A 17,920-nucleotide genomic window follows, 5' to 3' on the forward strand; every position below is an offset into this window, starting at 1 on the left:
GGTTTATAAAAGAGATTTCCAGGAAAAAACATGAACTCAGAAAATTTAATTAAGAACATTTCATTTGGTTCCTGGAAAAGCTCAGGTTTTCTTATCAGGCAACAGAGCCTTCAGAAAAAGAAGAACCTGGCAGATCCTGCACACCCTTACATAAAGCCCTGCATTATGCATTCAGTTACAGAAGCATTACCCACAGCTACCTGAGACACAGTGTCTCCAGGTTCCTTAAAATGGAGGACAGGAGGTCAGAGGTCAAACTCAAAGAGAGAGAGAGACTTAATCAATGTGTCTGCTTTTCTCTACTGGGTTACACCTTGAGGTTGCTGATATGTCTGGCGGTGTTCCCGCTCGCCCTTTCAGGAGAAAACAATCCTTCGCTTACTTCATCCAGGAAATAAATCAGGAGTGTGAAAGAAAAGCTGAAATGCTGACTCACTGTCAACAGCCATTTGTCAAAAGGCAACAGGCCTGATCCACAGCAATGCCATTCGAGTGTAACGCACGTTGTGTAAAGGCTGACTGTGTTCCAGCAAATGCTACACTTGCTTAGCCAAGCTACTCCGCAGTAGAATCCTACAGACGCCCAGGCTGTAATACTGGGGAAGGTGCATCTGCTCAAGGATAGCATGCGATTAGCATGAAGCTAACAGAGACGAGGGGTCTGACAAACCCTCCCAACACAAAGCCTCCACTCCACCTGGCAACACCTGACCTGCTTCCAGGCCGGTCTCGCCTCACCGCCCCAGAACAACCCAGCCGCAGAGAAACAAAATGGATAAACTGAGCTTTCGGGCTCTGATGGCACAAGGAGCATCTGACGACAGAGCGCTCTGAGCCTAAAACTGAGATCAGAAACACAACCCCAGTGACCTACCAACAGGCACAGCCAATGTCACCAGCTGGAACATTCTAGAGAAAGAGAATTCATTTAAGGATACGTGCTAAAACTACCCGCCAACACTGCTGGCCAACACTACCCCCTTATGCTACCCACTAACACTGCCCGCTAAGACATATTAGCCCATTTCACTGCATAAACGAAACCCAACTGTAAGCCAAAGCTGCTGATTTTGGCCGCAGGTACAAAATAGCTGGGAGTTCAAGCCCAAAGCGCTGATCACATGCCTGTCAGGGGCCTACCAGTAAAGGCGAGGGGTCTGCAGGTACCTGACTCTGCCAGTAAAGGTGAGGGGTCTGCAGGTACCTGACTCTGCCAGTGAAGGTGAGGGGTCTGCAGGTAAAGGTGAGGGTGTGCCAGTACCTGACTCCGGCATGCGGACCATGTAGCTGGCGATCTGGCCCTCGCCGTCGCTGGTGAAGGCGGAGACCTCGAAAACGTAGGCGGTGTAGGAGCGCAGCTGGTCCACCACTGCACTGATGGGGATGTTCCAGGAGGCAGCGGGGGGGACTGCCGACAGCGTGACCGGGGGAGAGGAGGCCGACGTCTGCATGGACATCTCTGAGGGGCTGGGGGTCCCCCGAGAGAGGATCTCTGCAGCATCCTGCAGGACCCCACATACACACACACACACACACATGCATGCAGATTACACTTTTATCACATTCCAGTGAGTCAGACACACACTGCATTAGACTGGGTTACAGTGCACTAGACTGGGCTACAGTGCACTAGACTGGGTTGTAGTGCACTAGACTGGGCTACAGTGTACTAGACTGGGTTACAGTGCATTAGACTGGGCTAGTGTAAAACCACTGTAAACCAGTCTAGTGCACTGTAGCACTAGTCCCGGGCTCGATTCCTGGCAGTCAAACCCACGTTGCAGTGCACTAGACTGGTTTACAGTGCACTAGACTGGGTTACAGTGCACTAGACTGGGTTATAGTGTGCTAGACTGGTTTACATTACATTACATTATAGGCATTTAGCAGACGCTCTTATCCAGAGCGACGTACAACAAGTGCATAGGTTTCATGATGTAGAGGCGCAAAAGAAACACTAGAGTGAAGTAAGGATCGTAGTGCCAGAAGTGACCACATCGATCAGGACTCCAACCCTGTAGAGTAAGCTTGTTCAGCAAGCAAGAATCCTACCAAGTACAAACTAGCACTGGAATCACACCTAATCATACAAAAACAATCCTGCCAGATACACTAACAATCAAATTATCCTAGCTAGGTATAGTGAGCTGAACTATAGGCTAGGGAGGGGTGGGGAGAGGTGCAGCCTGAAGAGATGAGTCTTCAGTCTGCGTTTGAAAGTGGTGAGATTCTCTGCTGTTCTGACCGTCACGGGGAGGTCATTCCACCAGCGAGGGGCCAGGACAGACAGCAGACGGGAGCGGGAAGTGCAGACGCGAAGAGGGGGAGGTGCCAAGCGTCCAGAGGTGGCAGAACGGAGAGGTCTGGCTGGTGTGTAGGGTCTGATGATCCTCTGAATGTACCCTGGTGCTGACCCCTTAGCTGCCTGGTATGCAAGCACCAAGGACTTAAATTTGATGCGAGCCATAACAGGCAGCCAGTGGAGGTCAGTGAGCAGGGGGGTGACATGGGAATGTCTGGGGAGGTTGTAGACCACGGTTTAGACCACGGTTTACAGTGCACTAGACTGGATTACAGTGCACTAGACTGGATTACAGTGCACTAGACTGGTTTGCAGTGCACTGGACTGGATTACAGTGCACTAGACTGGTTTACAGCACACTAGACTGGGTTACAGTGTACTAGTCCCAGGTTGGATTCCTGGCAGTCAAACCCACGTTGCAGTGCGGCAGTGCTCCATTCATGATGTCCTCGGCGTTGACCTCCAGCTTCCGGACCGTCACGCCGGTGCGTGCGTACTTGGCCTTGACGGAGAACTTGGTGATGAGGCCATTGATGAGTTTGGGGAGGAACCATGTGACCTTCACCACGGAGTGATTGGTAGCGAAGGCTGTGAGGTTGGTGACCAGGCCAGGGGCTGCACAGGACACAGGAGACAGATATGTGCTGATTGAGGGCTCAAAGAAGCACGCTGATTGGCTACATGCTGGCCAATAGCAGTGAAAAACAGGGGTACTCACGCGCCTCAGCGGTTTTGAAGAACAGGGACTTGCTGAAGAGCCCAAATCCAGCACCGTTTTTCGCAGCCACCTGAACATAGAGAACCAGAGATACTTCAGCCCAGCCAAGATGGAGTCACATACAGTACACTAATGAAGCATACATACACTAAATAAGCATATTGCACACCTACCAATTAAATCAATGCTCATATACCAATGAGATCTATGCAAGATATAGCAATAAAACAACACAGATGAGTTCAAGTTTGCAGTTACATTTTTATAAAGGAGGTAATTAGATCTGTGTTAAAACAAAACAGTTTTTCTGTAAAGCACAGTACAATTTGTCATATCGGTCATGTGCACAGTTTGGTCATACTTGTGTGGTGATGCATTGTGGAACAATGGAAGATTGCTCAGTCATGGTTTACAAATGACACGACAGTCATTCAGAAACTCGATATGCTCCCCTTTTAACCAATCAAAAGCAACAGCCTTCAGCTGAAAGGTGAAGCATTGTGCTCAGGGGACGTACGGGAACAAATGGGCAGAGTTCACCCAATCCATGACCTCCGTCCTCCTGATCAATAATTAAACACTGTTCAACTGCTGAAAATGATCAGTTTAATCCAGATATGGAGCAGGACCAGTTCCACAGGCACAATCACTGTCCCTAAAACCCCCCAGTGAGGCAAACACTGCCCAGCAGGAGGAAAAACACTCAGCGCTTGCGTAAATGATGAAGACGAGCGAGGTCTGTGTACCTTGATGTTGTAGGTGGAGCCTGGGGTGAGGGTGTTGAGCAGATACTCGGGGATCTCCGAGGGCGTAACGATCTGGTTGAAGGAGGATTCTGGGTAAGGACACACCTCTTTGTACTTGATTGCGTAGTCGCGGATCTTGCCGTTGCTTTTGATGGGTGCGGTCCAGGACAGCAGGATGCCCGTAGAGCCCACTCTCTCCCCGATCAGGCTGGTTGGGGACTCCGGTGCTTGAGGGAATCCAGAAACACTTAGGGCCTGATTTACTGAGGCCTCTAGAACATGCAAAACTAACAACACAACCACTGATTGGTGCAAAACAAATACCAATCATTGGCCCGAGGGTGCACTGCACTGGGGCAGCAGTGTTGTGTAATGGTAAGGAACTGATATTGTAACCTAAAGGTCCTGGGTTCGATTCCTGGATAGGACACTGTGGTTGTACACCTGAGCAAGGTACTTAAACTGCATTGCTTCAGTATATAACCAGCTGTATAAATGGATGCAATATAAATGCCCAGCAAAGCAGCTGGTGACACCACGTGTTTCCTAGGCTCGCAGACACACAGACACTGTGCTGCCATGACAACGGCCCATGACAGGAGCTGTCAGCGTCCAATAGGAATTTATGAAAGTTCCAAAGGAGGCCTCCAACTGAAACTTGTCATGAAACTTTGAATTCACTCTTGAGAATATTTAGACACCCAAATAAGAAAATAAGACTAGACACCCAAATAAGCATTTATCAAATGCATGTGAGATAATGACCTAGGGTTCCCCGCAATGGCCCATACAACAGCTAACTTGTGGTGACATCATCGTGTCCTCGCGGGGGGGCAGGGCTTACTGGACTCGTTTGTGGTGACGGTCCGGCTGACCGGGGAGCTGAACACCGACGCGGCAACCGCGGTGACCGTGGTGCTATATGATATCCCTGGGGTTACCGCCAAAACAACTGCCTGCAAACACATACACGCACACGCACGCACACGCACACACACACACACAAACATGCAAATGCATAAACATAAATACAAGCACAAATAAGAACACATACAGTACTCACACAGAAACACAAACACGGTTTCTACCAGGGACCAGGTGCGTTTACCTCAAACCCAACCTCCGCTCAACCCTGCATTGGCCTCCTGTAGCACATAGGAGTGCACAGCAGGACATAACAGCACAGAGCAGCACACAGAGCAGCAAACAGAGCAGCACACAGAGCAGCAGACAGAGCAGCACACAGAGCAGCAGCACACAGAGCACCAAACAGAGCAGCAAACAGAGCAGCACACAGAGCACCAAACAGAGCAGCACACAGAGCAGCAGCACACAGAGCAGCAAACAGAGCAGCACACAGAGCACCAAACAGAGCAGCACACAGAGCAGCAGCACACAGAGCACCAAACAGAGCAGCACACAGAGCAGCAGCACACAGAGCAGCAAACAGAGCAGCACACAGAGCAGCAGCACGCAGAGCAGCAGCACACAGAGCAGCACACAGAGCAGCAGCACGCAGAGCAGCAGCACGCAGAGCAGCATCACACAGAGCAGCACACAGAGCAACATAGAGCAGCAGCACACAGAGCAGCACACAGAGCAGCAGCACACAGAGCAACATAGAGCAGCAGCACACAGAGCAGCATACAGAGCAGCACTCCAGGACCCCAAACCTCACATCGGAGGGCAGAAAGATGGGGAGAGTGGCGGGAGAGCGGCAGAACAGTGGCAGGCGTACCTGGACGGGCCGCAGGTGCGGAGCGGTGAGCAGGGTGAGCAGGGTGAGCAGGGTGAGGAGGGTGAGCCGCAGCTCCAGCGTGGTGGTGGAGAGCATGGCTGGTCTGACCGAGAGGCTGAGCGGGCTGGAGGCACAGTCCCAGGAGGAGGGCCACATTAAAGATTTAAGAGGGGCTCAGCCACAGACCCGCAACATTAATAATGAGCCCAGAGCACAGCGGGTCCAACCCCGTCTCGCTGCGGACACCTGACACCTGCACACGCCCTTTAAAGGCACCTGCAGCGCATTCAGACGCACAGGTGTACCCAGAGCTGCACCTCTCTACCCCCAACACTCTCCCACAATGCTGCAGCAACGTAACAACACTGTTACAGCGTTACACAGGGGCTGCCATTACCTCTCCTAACTAAGAGACCCGTACCTGTATCTGTGCACTGCAGCTCTACAGTACCTGTATCTGTGCAGTACTTGTATCTCTGCAGTAGTACCTGTATCTGTACAGCAGTACCTGTATGTGTGCAGCACCTGTATCTCTGCAGCAGTATCTGTATGTGTGCAGTACCAGTATCTCTTCAGCAGTACCTGTATGTGTGCAGTACCTGTAGCAGTGCAGTATCTGTATGTGTGCAGTACTAGTATCTCTGCAGCAGTACCTGTATGTGTGCAGTACCTGTAGCTGTGCAGTACCTGTATGTGTGCAGTACCTGTAGCTGTGCAGTACCTGTATGTGTGCAGTACTTGTAGCTGTGCAGTACCTGTATGTGTGCAGTACCTGTAGCTGTGCAGTACCTGTATGTGTGCAGTACCTGTAGCTGTGCAGTACCTGTATGTGTGCAGTACCTGTAGCTGTGCAGTACCTGTATGTGTGCAGTACCTGTAGCTGTGTAGTACCTGTATGTGTGCAGTACCTGTAGCTGTGCAGTACCTGTATGTGTGCAGTACCTGTAGCTGTGCAGTACCTGTATGTGTGCAGTACCTGTAGCTATGCAGTACCTGTATGTGTGCAGTACCTGTATCTCTCCGTTCTCCGCGCGGCGCACGGTGACCAGGCCGTGGGCGGGGTTCAGGTGCACATGGTACCGGTCCACGCAGCCCGACGGGCCGTCCCAACGCAGAGAGAAGCCATGAGAGGAAACGCTAGAGACGCGCAGACCCTGAGGCCTGGCAGGTACTGCACGCACACACACACACACACACACACACGCACACGCACGCGCACGCATGTATACACACAGACACACCCACAGTAAGTCTTACATTTGCAGTCCTCACTCAAGTCAAACAGGCATTACTGAACACATGAATTCCTGATACATTTTAGTCACACTAAAATTGACTGTTCACCTGTGGTCACGGTCAGTATGTAATGAATACACAGACTGTTCACCTGTGGTCACGGTGCGGACTGCAGTGGCCCCTGTGACTGTGCTCCGGATGCGGTACATGGTCAGGTTGTACGTGCAGCCGTCCTGCAGGCTGGACACGGTGTGGGACAGGCTCTCTCTGGGCAGGAGCAGCTCCTGCACTGTGGAGCCGTTGGCCACAGTCAGCCGGTACTGATCAAACAGGCCAAGTGCTGGCTCCCACGCCAAGCCAACGGACGAGGAGTTAACGTGTGTCAGAGACAGGAAGCAGACACGGGCGGGAGCTGGGGAGGGGTTACACGCACACACACACACACACGCACACCAGCGCACACACACAGCCCCATTAATACAGTCCACAATGACACAACCCAAACACCGTCCCTTTAGCACAGCCCCAGGAAGACATTTAGGAAGATGTTTAACTGTACAACTGGATGAGTGACAGTGCTGGTCCAGTGCAGTCCCCCATGCTTACGGATGAGGATGCGGGTGGAGACCGGCTCGCTGGTCTCTGTTCCTCTGAAGGACTGCAGAGTGAGCTGGTACTCTGCTCCGGGGGTCAGTTGCTCTAAGCGGACGCTGCAGTCGGTGGTGCTGAGTTTGCGCTGGGTTATCTGCGCTGCTGAAGCTCCGTAGCTCAACTGGAGGTGTGTGAGAAACACAATGTGAGAAATCACGCTGAAAACACCAAGCACATAGCATGTAATTCAGTCCTCCACCAGCTAGATGGCGATAAAGCCACCGCATCAAAGCATTGATTTAGTTAGTGCAAATCACCTCAATCAGTAATTCTGTTCCTCATAGCATTGTACAAACACAAAATGAACATGAGTTTGTCTGTTGACAAGCCTGTTGACATTCACAGTTTAATCTGGTATAATGCATTGTGTTTACGTAGTAATTTGGTTCATATGCGCTCTGAATTAATCGCAGTTGCATCACAGCCAAAGCATTCTGACAGTAAGGCTGTGGAGATAAGCTGGATGTCTGCTGAGCTGCAAGGCCTCAGTCATAAATCAAACACAGTAAACAGCAATGCACCCCTCTTCCCCATTCCCTTCTTCCCCTCCTCCCCTCTTCCCTTCTTCCATCACACTTCACGAGCCAAGCCTCGCTGGTATCATAATATCAGCCGTATGGGGAAAGCAATGCATGCTGCAAGCTCCCATCATGCATTTTTAAGTGCTGCAGGAACACTATCTGACCCAGGCAAGGCCGGTTGGCTAGGCAACCTCGCAGGGTGAAGAGCAGGCCATGCAACTTTAAACAGGCTGGCCGCTCCCTCATAAAGGCCTTTCTGAAGCAAGCGAGCGGGCATAAGCTGTGCCAAACTCTTCTGAGATCTCTGTTCTGTCACACTGCTGATGTTAAAGGAGAAGTTCTCATCTTCAGATCAAAGCTCAGACTCCTGATGTGTCACATGCCTTTATACACATTTATGCCCGCGTGTGTTTAATGTGACTCCTTTCTGCTCCCCTCTTGTGTGAGACACACACCTGGTATCCCTCTACCTGTCCCTGGGGGGGTCTCCAGGTGAGAAGCATGGAGTCTTCATTGTGCTGGATGAGGGTCAGGTCTTCAGGTACGGCTGGGACTGCAACACACACTGCACATTAACCCACATTTACACACAACATCCATCCAAGCTGGTGAAGACTGCAGGACAGGTAACCTCCCAGCAGAGGGCGCTGTTAAACGCTTGGGGGGTCGCTTCCTCTGCAAGAACAGATGTAGCTGCCACTCACCCTGGCCATGTGATACATGAGCAATATAGCTGTTTGCTAACTTTTTCATTAAATAAATGAAATAATTTTTAAATAAATATGTTTTCTGTTTACACAAGTTCCCTTTGTCTATTAGATTTTCTTTAAAGATCTGTAACCATTCAGGCAAATATACAATAATAGAGGAAATCAGAAAGGGGGCAAATACTTCTTCATGGCACTGTACCTGTGCTCAGGTCCCTGCGACTCACCTGTGCTCAGGTCCCTGTGACTGACCTATACTCAGGTACCTGTGACTCACCTGTGCTCAGGTCCCTATGACTCACCTGTGCTCAGGTACCTGTGACACCCACATACACATACACACAGATACATACAGACACACATACACACACAGCTAAGCAAGACCCAAGTAAAAGATCAATGTACAGTAAGGGCTATTTAAGTTTTACATTATTCTGAGCAAACACCATGCTGTGTGCTAGTTAAGACCCTGTACTGGGGGGCAGTTAACGTCTCTATTTCGTAACACACATTCCACACATTCTAAACCCAAGCGTATCTCCACAGGTCAGGTGTCCCGAACTGTGACCCAGGGCAGGAATGTCCTCAGAGGGCTTTAATAAGTAAACCCGCACATGAAGAGCCCTTACTTGTGAGGACCCGGAGCACAGAGCCCAGGGTCTGGACCGCTCCACTCAGGTGCTTGGCTCTGAGGGAGAACAGGTAGACTCGTCCCGGAGACAGGTCCCGCACAGCCGCACTCCGGCTGTTAGACAGCACTGTCCTGCGATGGGGCTGGTCTACGAACGCATCCTCCTGATACTGGAGGAACAGCTCCAGAGCGCCCCCTGCCTGCCTCCAGTCTTCCACATCACTCCAGCCAATCAGAGCCTCCGTCTCCCACACCCCCTCCAGCACTAAGGCGAAGTGCGGTGGGGCAGGGGGGACTAAAAACACAAGAACATTGCTGTACCATCTACACCGTAACACAACACTGTGAAACAAAACGTGTGTGCTATAACAATAGCACACTGTACAACACACTGTCCAAGGTACACAGTCTAAATGTAGCATTCTAAAAGCATCTTCCAAGTGTATATTACATTGTAATCACTTAGAAGATGCTCTTTATCCAGAAGTGGAAAACATCGACATTAGTCATAAGAACAGGCCACTGAATTGCAGATAAACCTGATCGCCTAAAAAGAAACCAATACAACGGGCAGAGCTTTAAGAGGCCACTCCTCACAGACAGAATGATGTGTGTGTTATAGCACTAGTTAAACACAAAGCTCACATGTGTACTGGCACATGTATGGCAGGGGCATATAGCAGAAGAACCCGGTGAAAAAGTAACTGGGACTCGTGGCGTTCATGTGCAGGGCAAAGCAGTCTGTCTGATTGGCTGGCAGTGATGATGTCACAGTGCTTTTCAAGCTATAGGCAACTCCATTGGACCACTGCAGCTGTCCTTCCTGCTGAGGAGAGAACACAGATACAGAAAGTGAAAAACACGTCATTATGAAATGCAGAACTATAAACAGACCATTATTAAAAAGGGAAAGGTGGTCTCTGTTTCACTGGGGTTCATCGTTGTCAATTTTTGGGCCCCTGCTGTAATTTACCTGCAGGTCATTGAGACCTGTCCACACCAACATCATGTTGTTGAGCGTACTCAGGTAAGAGGAGATAAACAGGAAGTCCTCCTCTGTCTCTATGTCGGCCAGGTGTGACCCCGAAGCGTTGCAGGCTAGCCCCGCCTCCACCCATGGCCGGCCCCGCCTCCAGGCTCTCCAGCAGCTGCTCTCTGAGGGCACCCAGCCCACCGGGCAGAGAGCTGGGGAGGGGGGAGCCAGTCAGCGCTCACACTATACACTACACACTGCTACACACTACACTACACACTGCACACTAGACACTACACACTGCTACACACTACACACTACTGCTACACACTACACTACACACTGCACACTGCTACACACTACACTACACACTGCTAGACACTACACACTACACACTATACTACACACTGCAAACTGCTACACACTACACTACACACTGCTACACACTACTGCTACACACTACACACACACATACACACTACACTACACACTGCAGATTGCATTGAAAATCCCCATACAACTAAAAATAGAAAATCTGGCAAAATCTTGAAGAGCTTTCATTAAACATTAATCCAGTCCTGAGACAGGATCAACAGAATCAACATGTAATATAACAGCACCCACCTCCTGGGCGCGCACAGAGGGAAGAGTTTCGGGAGAAAGGATGCACCTGTCTGGAGCAGCACGCTCAGCCTGCGTGTGAGCGTGACATTGAGGCTTCGGACTCCAGTCTTAAACTCCACAGTGAAGTTGTGGAGAGAGGCGGGCTGCAGGCCCGTCACGCGGTATGAGGTTCGATCAGGAGGCACGTCCCACACACGACCCCTGAGCCTCAGAGAGCTGGTGCTGGGCTCCCCCGCCCCGCTCCCCCAGCTGAAATACGCACTCGACACCATCGCCCCAACACTGAGGGAGGAACTGGGCTTCGGGTCTGCAGAGCAGAGACATGAACACACACACACGGCATGTGTGCTGCATCAGTTCAGAAATCCTAATGGGGTTAAACTGGAAAAAAACAGGGATGAGATTGCCTTAAAACCAATACACTCACCTACTCGAAAGGACTTTGTTTCCAGAATGACATTGTTTTTGATGGCTTTTATATCAACATTATACATTTCAGCCTCCAGAGGTTCGTGGAGGACCACTCTGCAATCCGGAACACATCCAGAACTGTCAGTAGCATTTAGCCAGAGCTGCGGGGAGTCAAAGAGTTAAACATAAATATCATTTCATCAGACAGAGAGCTCTAATGGTCCACTGAAGGGCAATTCAGACAGACATATTTGAACCCTGACACACAAACAATCAACTGCTTAAACAGATGAATACATAAATGCACTGGGCTGGTCCTTTACAGAACACACATTTATTCCCAAACAGGTTGGAGTTAGGGATGTGTGATTGACACTGTGACAGGAAGTGAACATGGGACAGGCCTTACGGTTTGACTTCCTGTGCTTGAACAGGTCAGTGAGTAGAGCTCTGCTTCCTGTGCATGAGGGAAACGGCCAAATTCCACCTGCACCTCCACAGACCCCCGCTCTCTGGAGCAAGACAGGCTCAGCACCTGTGCATTCACATGCAGTCTTTACCACTCAACACAGCTTACCACTCAACACATCACTGCACGACTCAACACAGCCTAACACTTAACACAGCACTGCACCACTCAACTCATCACTTCACCAATTCCAAAAAAAGCCATTAAACTCAGAACAATGGCCTAAAACTGAAACTTTTTGCAAGAAAACTAGAGAGACATGAACTGAAGGTGCCACATTTTAGGTAACATTATTCAACTCCACACATGGTCTTCTTACCTTAAGTAAATAATCTGATATTAGCCACAGAAGAACTGTTTTGTCCATGAGGGAATTTTGGTTCATTTGATAGGCACATGCCACAGCAACCCTAACATTCAAAGTGAATTAAAACAGTGTCAGAATAAGAAAATCAACCCAGACTGCAATTACCAAATCAGAAAGTTAGTAATACTGAGCCAGCATTTCTATAAATCCTTTCTTATACTAGGAAACAATATATAAACAATGAATTAAATAACTGGGAGGGAGCTAGCGTCAGCAGTTCTCTCCCTGAACTAACATTGGCAAAATAATAAACACATCGATGAGCACGACATTACACGTTTGATTAAACTCTACTGAAAAAGTTACCTGCAAAATACACTACACATGCTACTACACTACTGTGTACTTAAAGCACTCACTCGCATGCGCACTTCAACCGCAACCACTGCAACATTTGGCTACTTTGTCTAAAACCGTCCATCACAGCTGCTGGCTATATTTACACGTGAAGCAATTACACACACACACACACACACACACTCCGAGTAAAATGATTTAAAGATTTTTGCAGTACCTGCTATAGTTTGTTCAACTTCTTGAAGCCAACGCGACTTTGAATTTAGCGCGCTCTTCGCCCCGTCCGCCACTGGAGACCAGTGATTTCTGAAAAGCCGACTGTGGGAACAGCTCCTTCCTCTCGCCCATTTCTGCGCTTCTCTCTTTGTTGAACCGAGCAGGTTGCCATGACGACTGAGACAGCCAGCCACTCCACAACTGGACTGCAGAAAAGTGTAGGAGTGTCCGTGGTGTGGGCAATAAGAATTCAGCCCATTCAGCCACTTCAGGAACGAAGCGTCCCATTCCACCATCGGCCAAAATAGAGGATTTGTCAATACAAGTTTTAACAAGGGATTAATGACAGTTAGATTCCAACGCTTTTGTGGCGTATTCTTGTGGTGATGTAATTTCCGCTATCGAACGCTGGCAGAACTACGCTCTTCGGAATGCTTTTCAGTCTATGAATTCTCGCAGTTGAGCATAACCTTCGTAGGTTATGCATTAGTATGGTAATGGAGTTCATCGCCGCTGTTTGTTTTCTCTGCTTGTAGATTCAAGCACATCCATGCATTTGTGCAATACTTCTGAGTAAATAAACTCTGCCGGAGTGGGTTCTTTACCGCTGGGTGCACGCGGGTATATATAAATAGGAGATCGTGACTATTTAACTTAGTTCCCGCATGCCAGTGGCGCTATGGTGTGAATGCGTGCGTCTGAGCTGCAGAAAAGGCTTTTCAGCTTCATGTCAGATACATGCATTTTCACACAAAATTCGTATTGCCAACGTTATATATAGTAAGTGAAATTGCGACACAAAACTCCTTACAAATTTGAAGACAATGAGCCGCAGTCACGTTTTTGCTGACACCACAAGATTTCAAATTACAGCAATGTAATAAAAGAAAGAAAACATTTACGATAATGAGACGGTAATCCAAATGGCATGTACATCAGGCACCTACAGTACGAGTGCAGTATTTCAGTAGCCGAATACTGATGGATCAGTGGATGTGTCAGAGTTTTGTCCATCTCAGCAGAGTGGCAGTGGGGAGGTGGAGGACGCTCCTGTCCTTTTAATTACATGCTGTGAAAGCACAACAGCAGTCAGCAGGAAATGGGGTGTGCAGCCAGTGACCTGTGTGGGAGCGGGAGAGAGCGGCAGCCAACAGCTGCTCCATTCTGCACTGATGTACTCAGAAGCACTCAATCTCATATAGGTACTGAACAGCAGGGAAACAGATTTAAACAATGGGGACTGTGATTTAAACACTCACTGAAGGACTGCTTTTCCTTCATTTTGTCAAGAGAAACACCCATTCTAGAATGCAGGTCCATCCCTGCGAGATCCACCTACTGATTTAGGAGAGCAGAGGCCTGCATGCACATACCTCTACAACACCTGCTGCACCCTCAGCACCCACAGAACCCGCAGCCAGACTGTACTCGTCTCACTCCACACCCGCAGCCAGTCTCTACTCGTCTCACTCCACACCCGCAGCCAGTCTCTACTCGTCTCACTCCACACCCGCAGCCAGTCTCTACTCGTCTCACTCCACACCCGCAGCCAGTCTCTACTCGTCTCACTCCACACCCTCAGCACCCGCAGCCAGTCTCTACTCGTCTCACTCCACACCCGCAGCCAGTCTCTACTCGTCTCACTCCACACCCGCAGCCAGTCTCTACTCGTCTCACTCCACACCCTCAGCCAGTCTCTACTCGTCTCACTCCACACCCGCAGCCAGTCTCTACTCGTCTCACTCCACACCCTCAGCACCCACAGCCAGTCTCTACTCGTCTCACTCCACACCTGCAGCCAGTCTCTACTCGTCTCACCCCACACCCGCAGCCAGTCTCTACTCGTCTCACTCCACACCCTCAGCACCCACAGCCAGTCTCTACTCGTCTCACTCCACACCCGCAGCCAGTCTCTACTTGTCTCACTCCACACCCTCAGCCAGTCTCTACTCGTCTCACTCCACACCCGCAGCCAGTCTCTACTCGTCTCACTCCACACCCGCAGCCAGTCTCTACTCGTCTCACTCCACACCCGCAGCCAGTCTCTACTCGTCTCACTCCACACCCTCAGCACCCGCAGCCAGTCTCTACTCGTCTCACTCCACACCCGCAGCCAGTCTCTACTCGTCTCACTCCACACCCGCAGCCAGTCTCTACTCGTCTCACTCCACACCCGCAGCCAGTCTCTACTCGTCTCACTCCACACCCTCAGCACCCGCAGCCAGTCTCTACTCGTCTCACTCCACACCCTCAGCCAGTCTCTACTTGTCTCACTCCACACCCGCAGCCAGTCTCTACTCGTCTCACTCCACACCCTCAGCACCCGCAGCCAGTCTCTACTCGTCTCACTCCACACCCGCAGCCAGTCTCTACTCGTCTCACTCCACACCCGCAGCCAGTCTCTACTCGTCTCACTCCACACCTGCAGCCAGTCTCTACTCGTCTCACTCCACACCCGCAGCCAGTCTCTACTCGTCTCACTCCACACCCGCAGCCAGTCTCTACTCGTCTCACTCCACACCCGCAGCCAGTCTCTACTCGTCTCACTCCACACCCGCAGCCAGTCTCTACTCGTCTCACTCCACACCCGCAGCCAGTCTCTACTCGTCTCACTCCACACCCTCAGCACCCGCAGCCAGTCTCTACTCGTCTCACTCCACACCCGCAGCCAGTCTCTACTCGTCTCACTCCACACCCGCAGCCAGTCTCTACTCGTCTCACTCCACACCCTCAGCCAGTCTCTACTCGTCTCACTCCACACCCGCAGCCAGTCTCTACTCGTCTCACTCCACACCCTCAGCACCCACAGCCAGTCTCTACTCGTCTCACTCCACACCTGCAGCCAGTCTCTACTCGTCTCACCCCACACCCGCAGCCAGTCTCTACTCGTCTCACTCCACACCCTCAGCACCCACAGCCAGTCTCTACTCGTCTCACTCCACACCCGCAGCCAGTCTCTACTTGTCTCACTCCACACCCTCAGCCAGTCTCTACTCGTCTCACTCCACACCCGCAGCCAGTCTCTACTCGTCTCACTCCACACCCGCAGCCAGTCTCTACTCGTCTCACTCCACACCCGCAGCCAGTCTCTACTCGTCTCACTCCACACCCTCAGCACCCGCAGCCAGTCTCTACTCGTCTCACTCCACACCCGCAGCCAGTCTCTACTCGTCTCACTCCACACCCGCAGCCAGTCTCTACTCGTCTCACTCCACACCCGCAGCCAGTCTCTACTCGTCTCACTCCACACCCTCAGCACCCGCAGCCAGTCTCTACTCGTCTCACTCCACACCCTCAGCCAGTCTCTACTTGTCTCACTCCACACCCGCAGCCAGTCTCTACTCGTCTCACTCCACACCCTCAGCACCCGCAGCCAGTCTCTACTCGTCTCACTCCACACCCTCAGCCAGTCTCTACTCGTCTCACTCCACACCCGCAGCCAGTCTCTACTCGTCTCACTCCACACCTGCAGCCAGTCTCTACTCGTCTCACTCCACACCCGCAGCCAGTCTCTACTCGTCTCACTCCACACCCGCAGCCAGTCTCTACTCGTCTCACTCCACACCCGCAGCCAGTCTCTACTCGTCTCACTCCACACCCGCAGCCAGTCTCTACTCGTCTCACTCCACAGCAGGTGCACAGACCACAGCTGCTCAACTAAGCAGGGGACTGCAGGTGCTTATTCCTGTTTAATCAGGAAATACTGATTCAGATAAAAATGAACTATCATGGGACCAACTAGTTTATCCTTGTATTACTGAGCGCACTCTCCTGCTTACAGGCTTCACAGAACAAATTCCCGCTTATGTCAAACTCAAGGGAGAGACATCTGGGGCCTGAAAATCAGTATTCAGTTACTGATTAACCAGGAAAAATCCTGTGAGACAACTACCCTATGGCCAATGATGACAGCAATGCACTGTAATGCAATGTAATTGGCTGCCCATTACTGACCGTAAGTGAACTGGTTCTTAATGCTAATTGCTCCAATCAATCTTAAACTGCAACTACCATAACCTCTTGATTTGGGATGAGGGATTTGGTTACTTAGCTGACTTCTAATTGATCCAGTCCTGTGATAAGACAGATAATCAGTAGAAAACAAGAAGAAAATGTATATAAAACTGATGAAATCGTCCACTTTATTGTTGTGCTTTGACTCTGACATTGATTTAGATTACTTGTATAGAAGAAACTAATAAGGTAAAAATATCAAAGGAAGTAATTTCTACTGAGAAAAGGTCCAGGATAATGATGTCCAAAGGACACTCACATTTATTCAAAGGTTATCAGTCTATAGATTATACCATTAAAGGGTATAGTAATAAAGAAGCTGCAGGTTTGACCAGTAGCATGGGATTGTCATTTTACGAGGAATCCATTTTAAAAAGTGTCTAATAGCTCAGTTAAATAATCACTTTTAAATATTTTGGCAATCAAAATGAAATTATTCATAAAACCTACAGTAAAATACAAAATCCATCATCACTCATGTAAGTGTCACTGTGAGTGGCAGAAAAATGATTATCAATTAAAAGAGAAGCAAATTACAAAAGAATGAATCTATTCTGCAATATGAAGCAATGTAATCAAAGTCTCCTGGCCGGCTAAAAATAATTTGTGAGAGAAACTAGAGAAATTACAGTGGCACTTCCTGCAAGATCAGCCTGCTCCTCCCCTCCAGGCAGGCCCTACCCCTCCCGGCAGGCTCCGCCCCCCTGCTCTAACTCCATTGGCAGGAGCAGTCCACGGGCTCCTGGAAGGTGTAGTCCACAGCGGTGCTGTTGCGTGTGCAGTACAGCTGCACTGTGCGCGTCTCCAGGCCGCTCTCTCGACAGCACTTACAGAAACGGGCGTGGCTGTTAATGTTGAAGTTGAAGATGGTGGCGGAGGGGCACTTCCCATCACAGGAGTAGACCATCACCTGGCAACCAGACCGGGGGGGAAGGGGGGTCACCTCAGAGTTTGCAGAGGGGGAGTCACCTCACAGTGCACAGTGCTCTCTACACTGGCAGATTGATCACTGATCAGGGTTCGGGTTGGGGAGTGTTGGGGTGGGGTGGGGTGGGGGTCCTATAGAGGGACGGGGGAAGCACTTACAGGTGCATTGCTCCTGCAGTCGTCCTTCCTGATAGTGGTTCTGATGGCCACTCTTTTACAGGTCTTTCCATCCTCCTTACCTGATGGCAAACAGACAGACCCAGTCACAGGTGCACTGAATACCAGCCCTTATGGATATGGAGTATGAGTATGATACAGGAAAACATATGAGCAGATATGCCACACATTACTGCAGTCATTTCCATCTCTGTA

General features: G+C 50.2%; 2 protein-coding genes across 4 annotated transcripts in view; both read right to left on the bottom strand.

Moving 5' to 3' along the window:
* ptprq (protein tyrosine phosphatase receptor type Q) overlaps positions 1-13,037 on the bottom strand; it is a 40,429-nt gene extending 27,392 nt beyond the window's left edge. For all 3 annotated transcript variants that reach the window (XM_035401755.1, XM_035401754.1, XM_035401753.1), the window contains exons 1-17: positions 12,609-13,037; positions 12,047-12,137; positions 11,668-11,793; positions 11,275-11,419; positions 10,894-11,154; positions 10,224-10,435; positions 9,896-10,076; positions 9,249-9,545; positions 8,368-8,465; positions 7,347-7,512; positions 6,892-7,152; positions 6,515-6,675; positions 4,611-4,722; positions 3,767-3,993; positions 3,021-3,090; positions 2,718-2,917; positions 1,262-1,502 (exon numbers count right to left, since the gene is read on the bottom strand). In XM_035401755.1, coding sequence (XP_035257646.1) covers positions 1,262-1,502; positions 2,718-2,917; positions 3,021-3,090; positions 3,767-3,993; positions 4,611-4,722; positions 6,515-6,675; positions 6,892-7,152; positions 7,347-7,512; positions 8,368-8,465; positions 9,249-9,545; positions 9,896-10,076; positions 10,224-10,435; positions 10,894-11,154; positions 11,275-11,419; positions 11,668-11,793; positions 12,047-12,112 — 2,824 coding nt within the window. In that variant the 5' untranslated portion in view covers positions 12,113-12,137; positions 12,609-13,037. The remainder of the gene's footprint in view (positions 1-1,261; positions 1,503-2,717; positions 2,918-3,020; positions 3,091-3,766; positions 3,994-4,610; positions 4,723-6,514; positions 6,676-6,891; positions 7,153-7,346; positions 7,513-8,367; positions 8,466-9,248; positions 9,546-9,895; positions 10,077-10,223; positions 10,436-10,893; positions 11,155-11,274; positions 11,420-11,667; positions 11,794-12,046; positions 12,138-12,608) is intronic.
* A 3,689-nt stretch (positions 13,038-16,726) lies between these two features.
* Positions 16,727-17,920, bottom strand: part of otogl (otogelin-like) — a 36,698-nt gene continuing 35,504 nt past the window's right edge. Inside the window, exons 58-59 of the mRNA XM_035402245.1 lie at positions 17,708-17,787; positions 16,727-17,531 (exon numbers count right to left, since the gene is read on the bottom strand). Coding sequence (XP_035258136.1) covers positions 17,331-17,531; positions 17,708-17,787 — 281 coding nt within the window. The 3' untranslated portion in view covers positions 16,727-17,330. The remainder of the gene's footprint in view (positions 17,532-17,707; positions 17,788-17,920) is intronic.

Source organism: Anguilla anguilla, chromosome 19, assembly GCF_013347855.1.
Source record: "Anguilla anguilla isolate fAngAng1 chromosome 19, fAngAng1.pri, whole genome shotgun sequence".
In the NCBI taxonomy this organism is placed as follows: domain Eukaryota; kingdom Metazoa; phylum Chordata; class Actinopteri; order Anguilliformes; family Anguillidae; genus Anguilla; species Anguilla anguilla.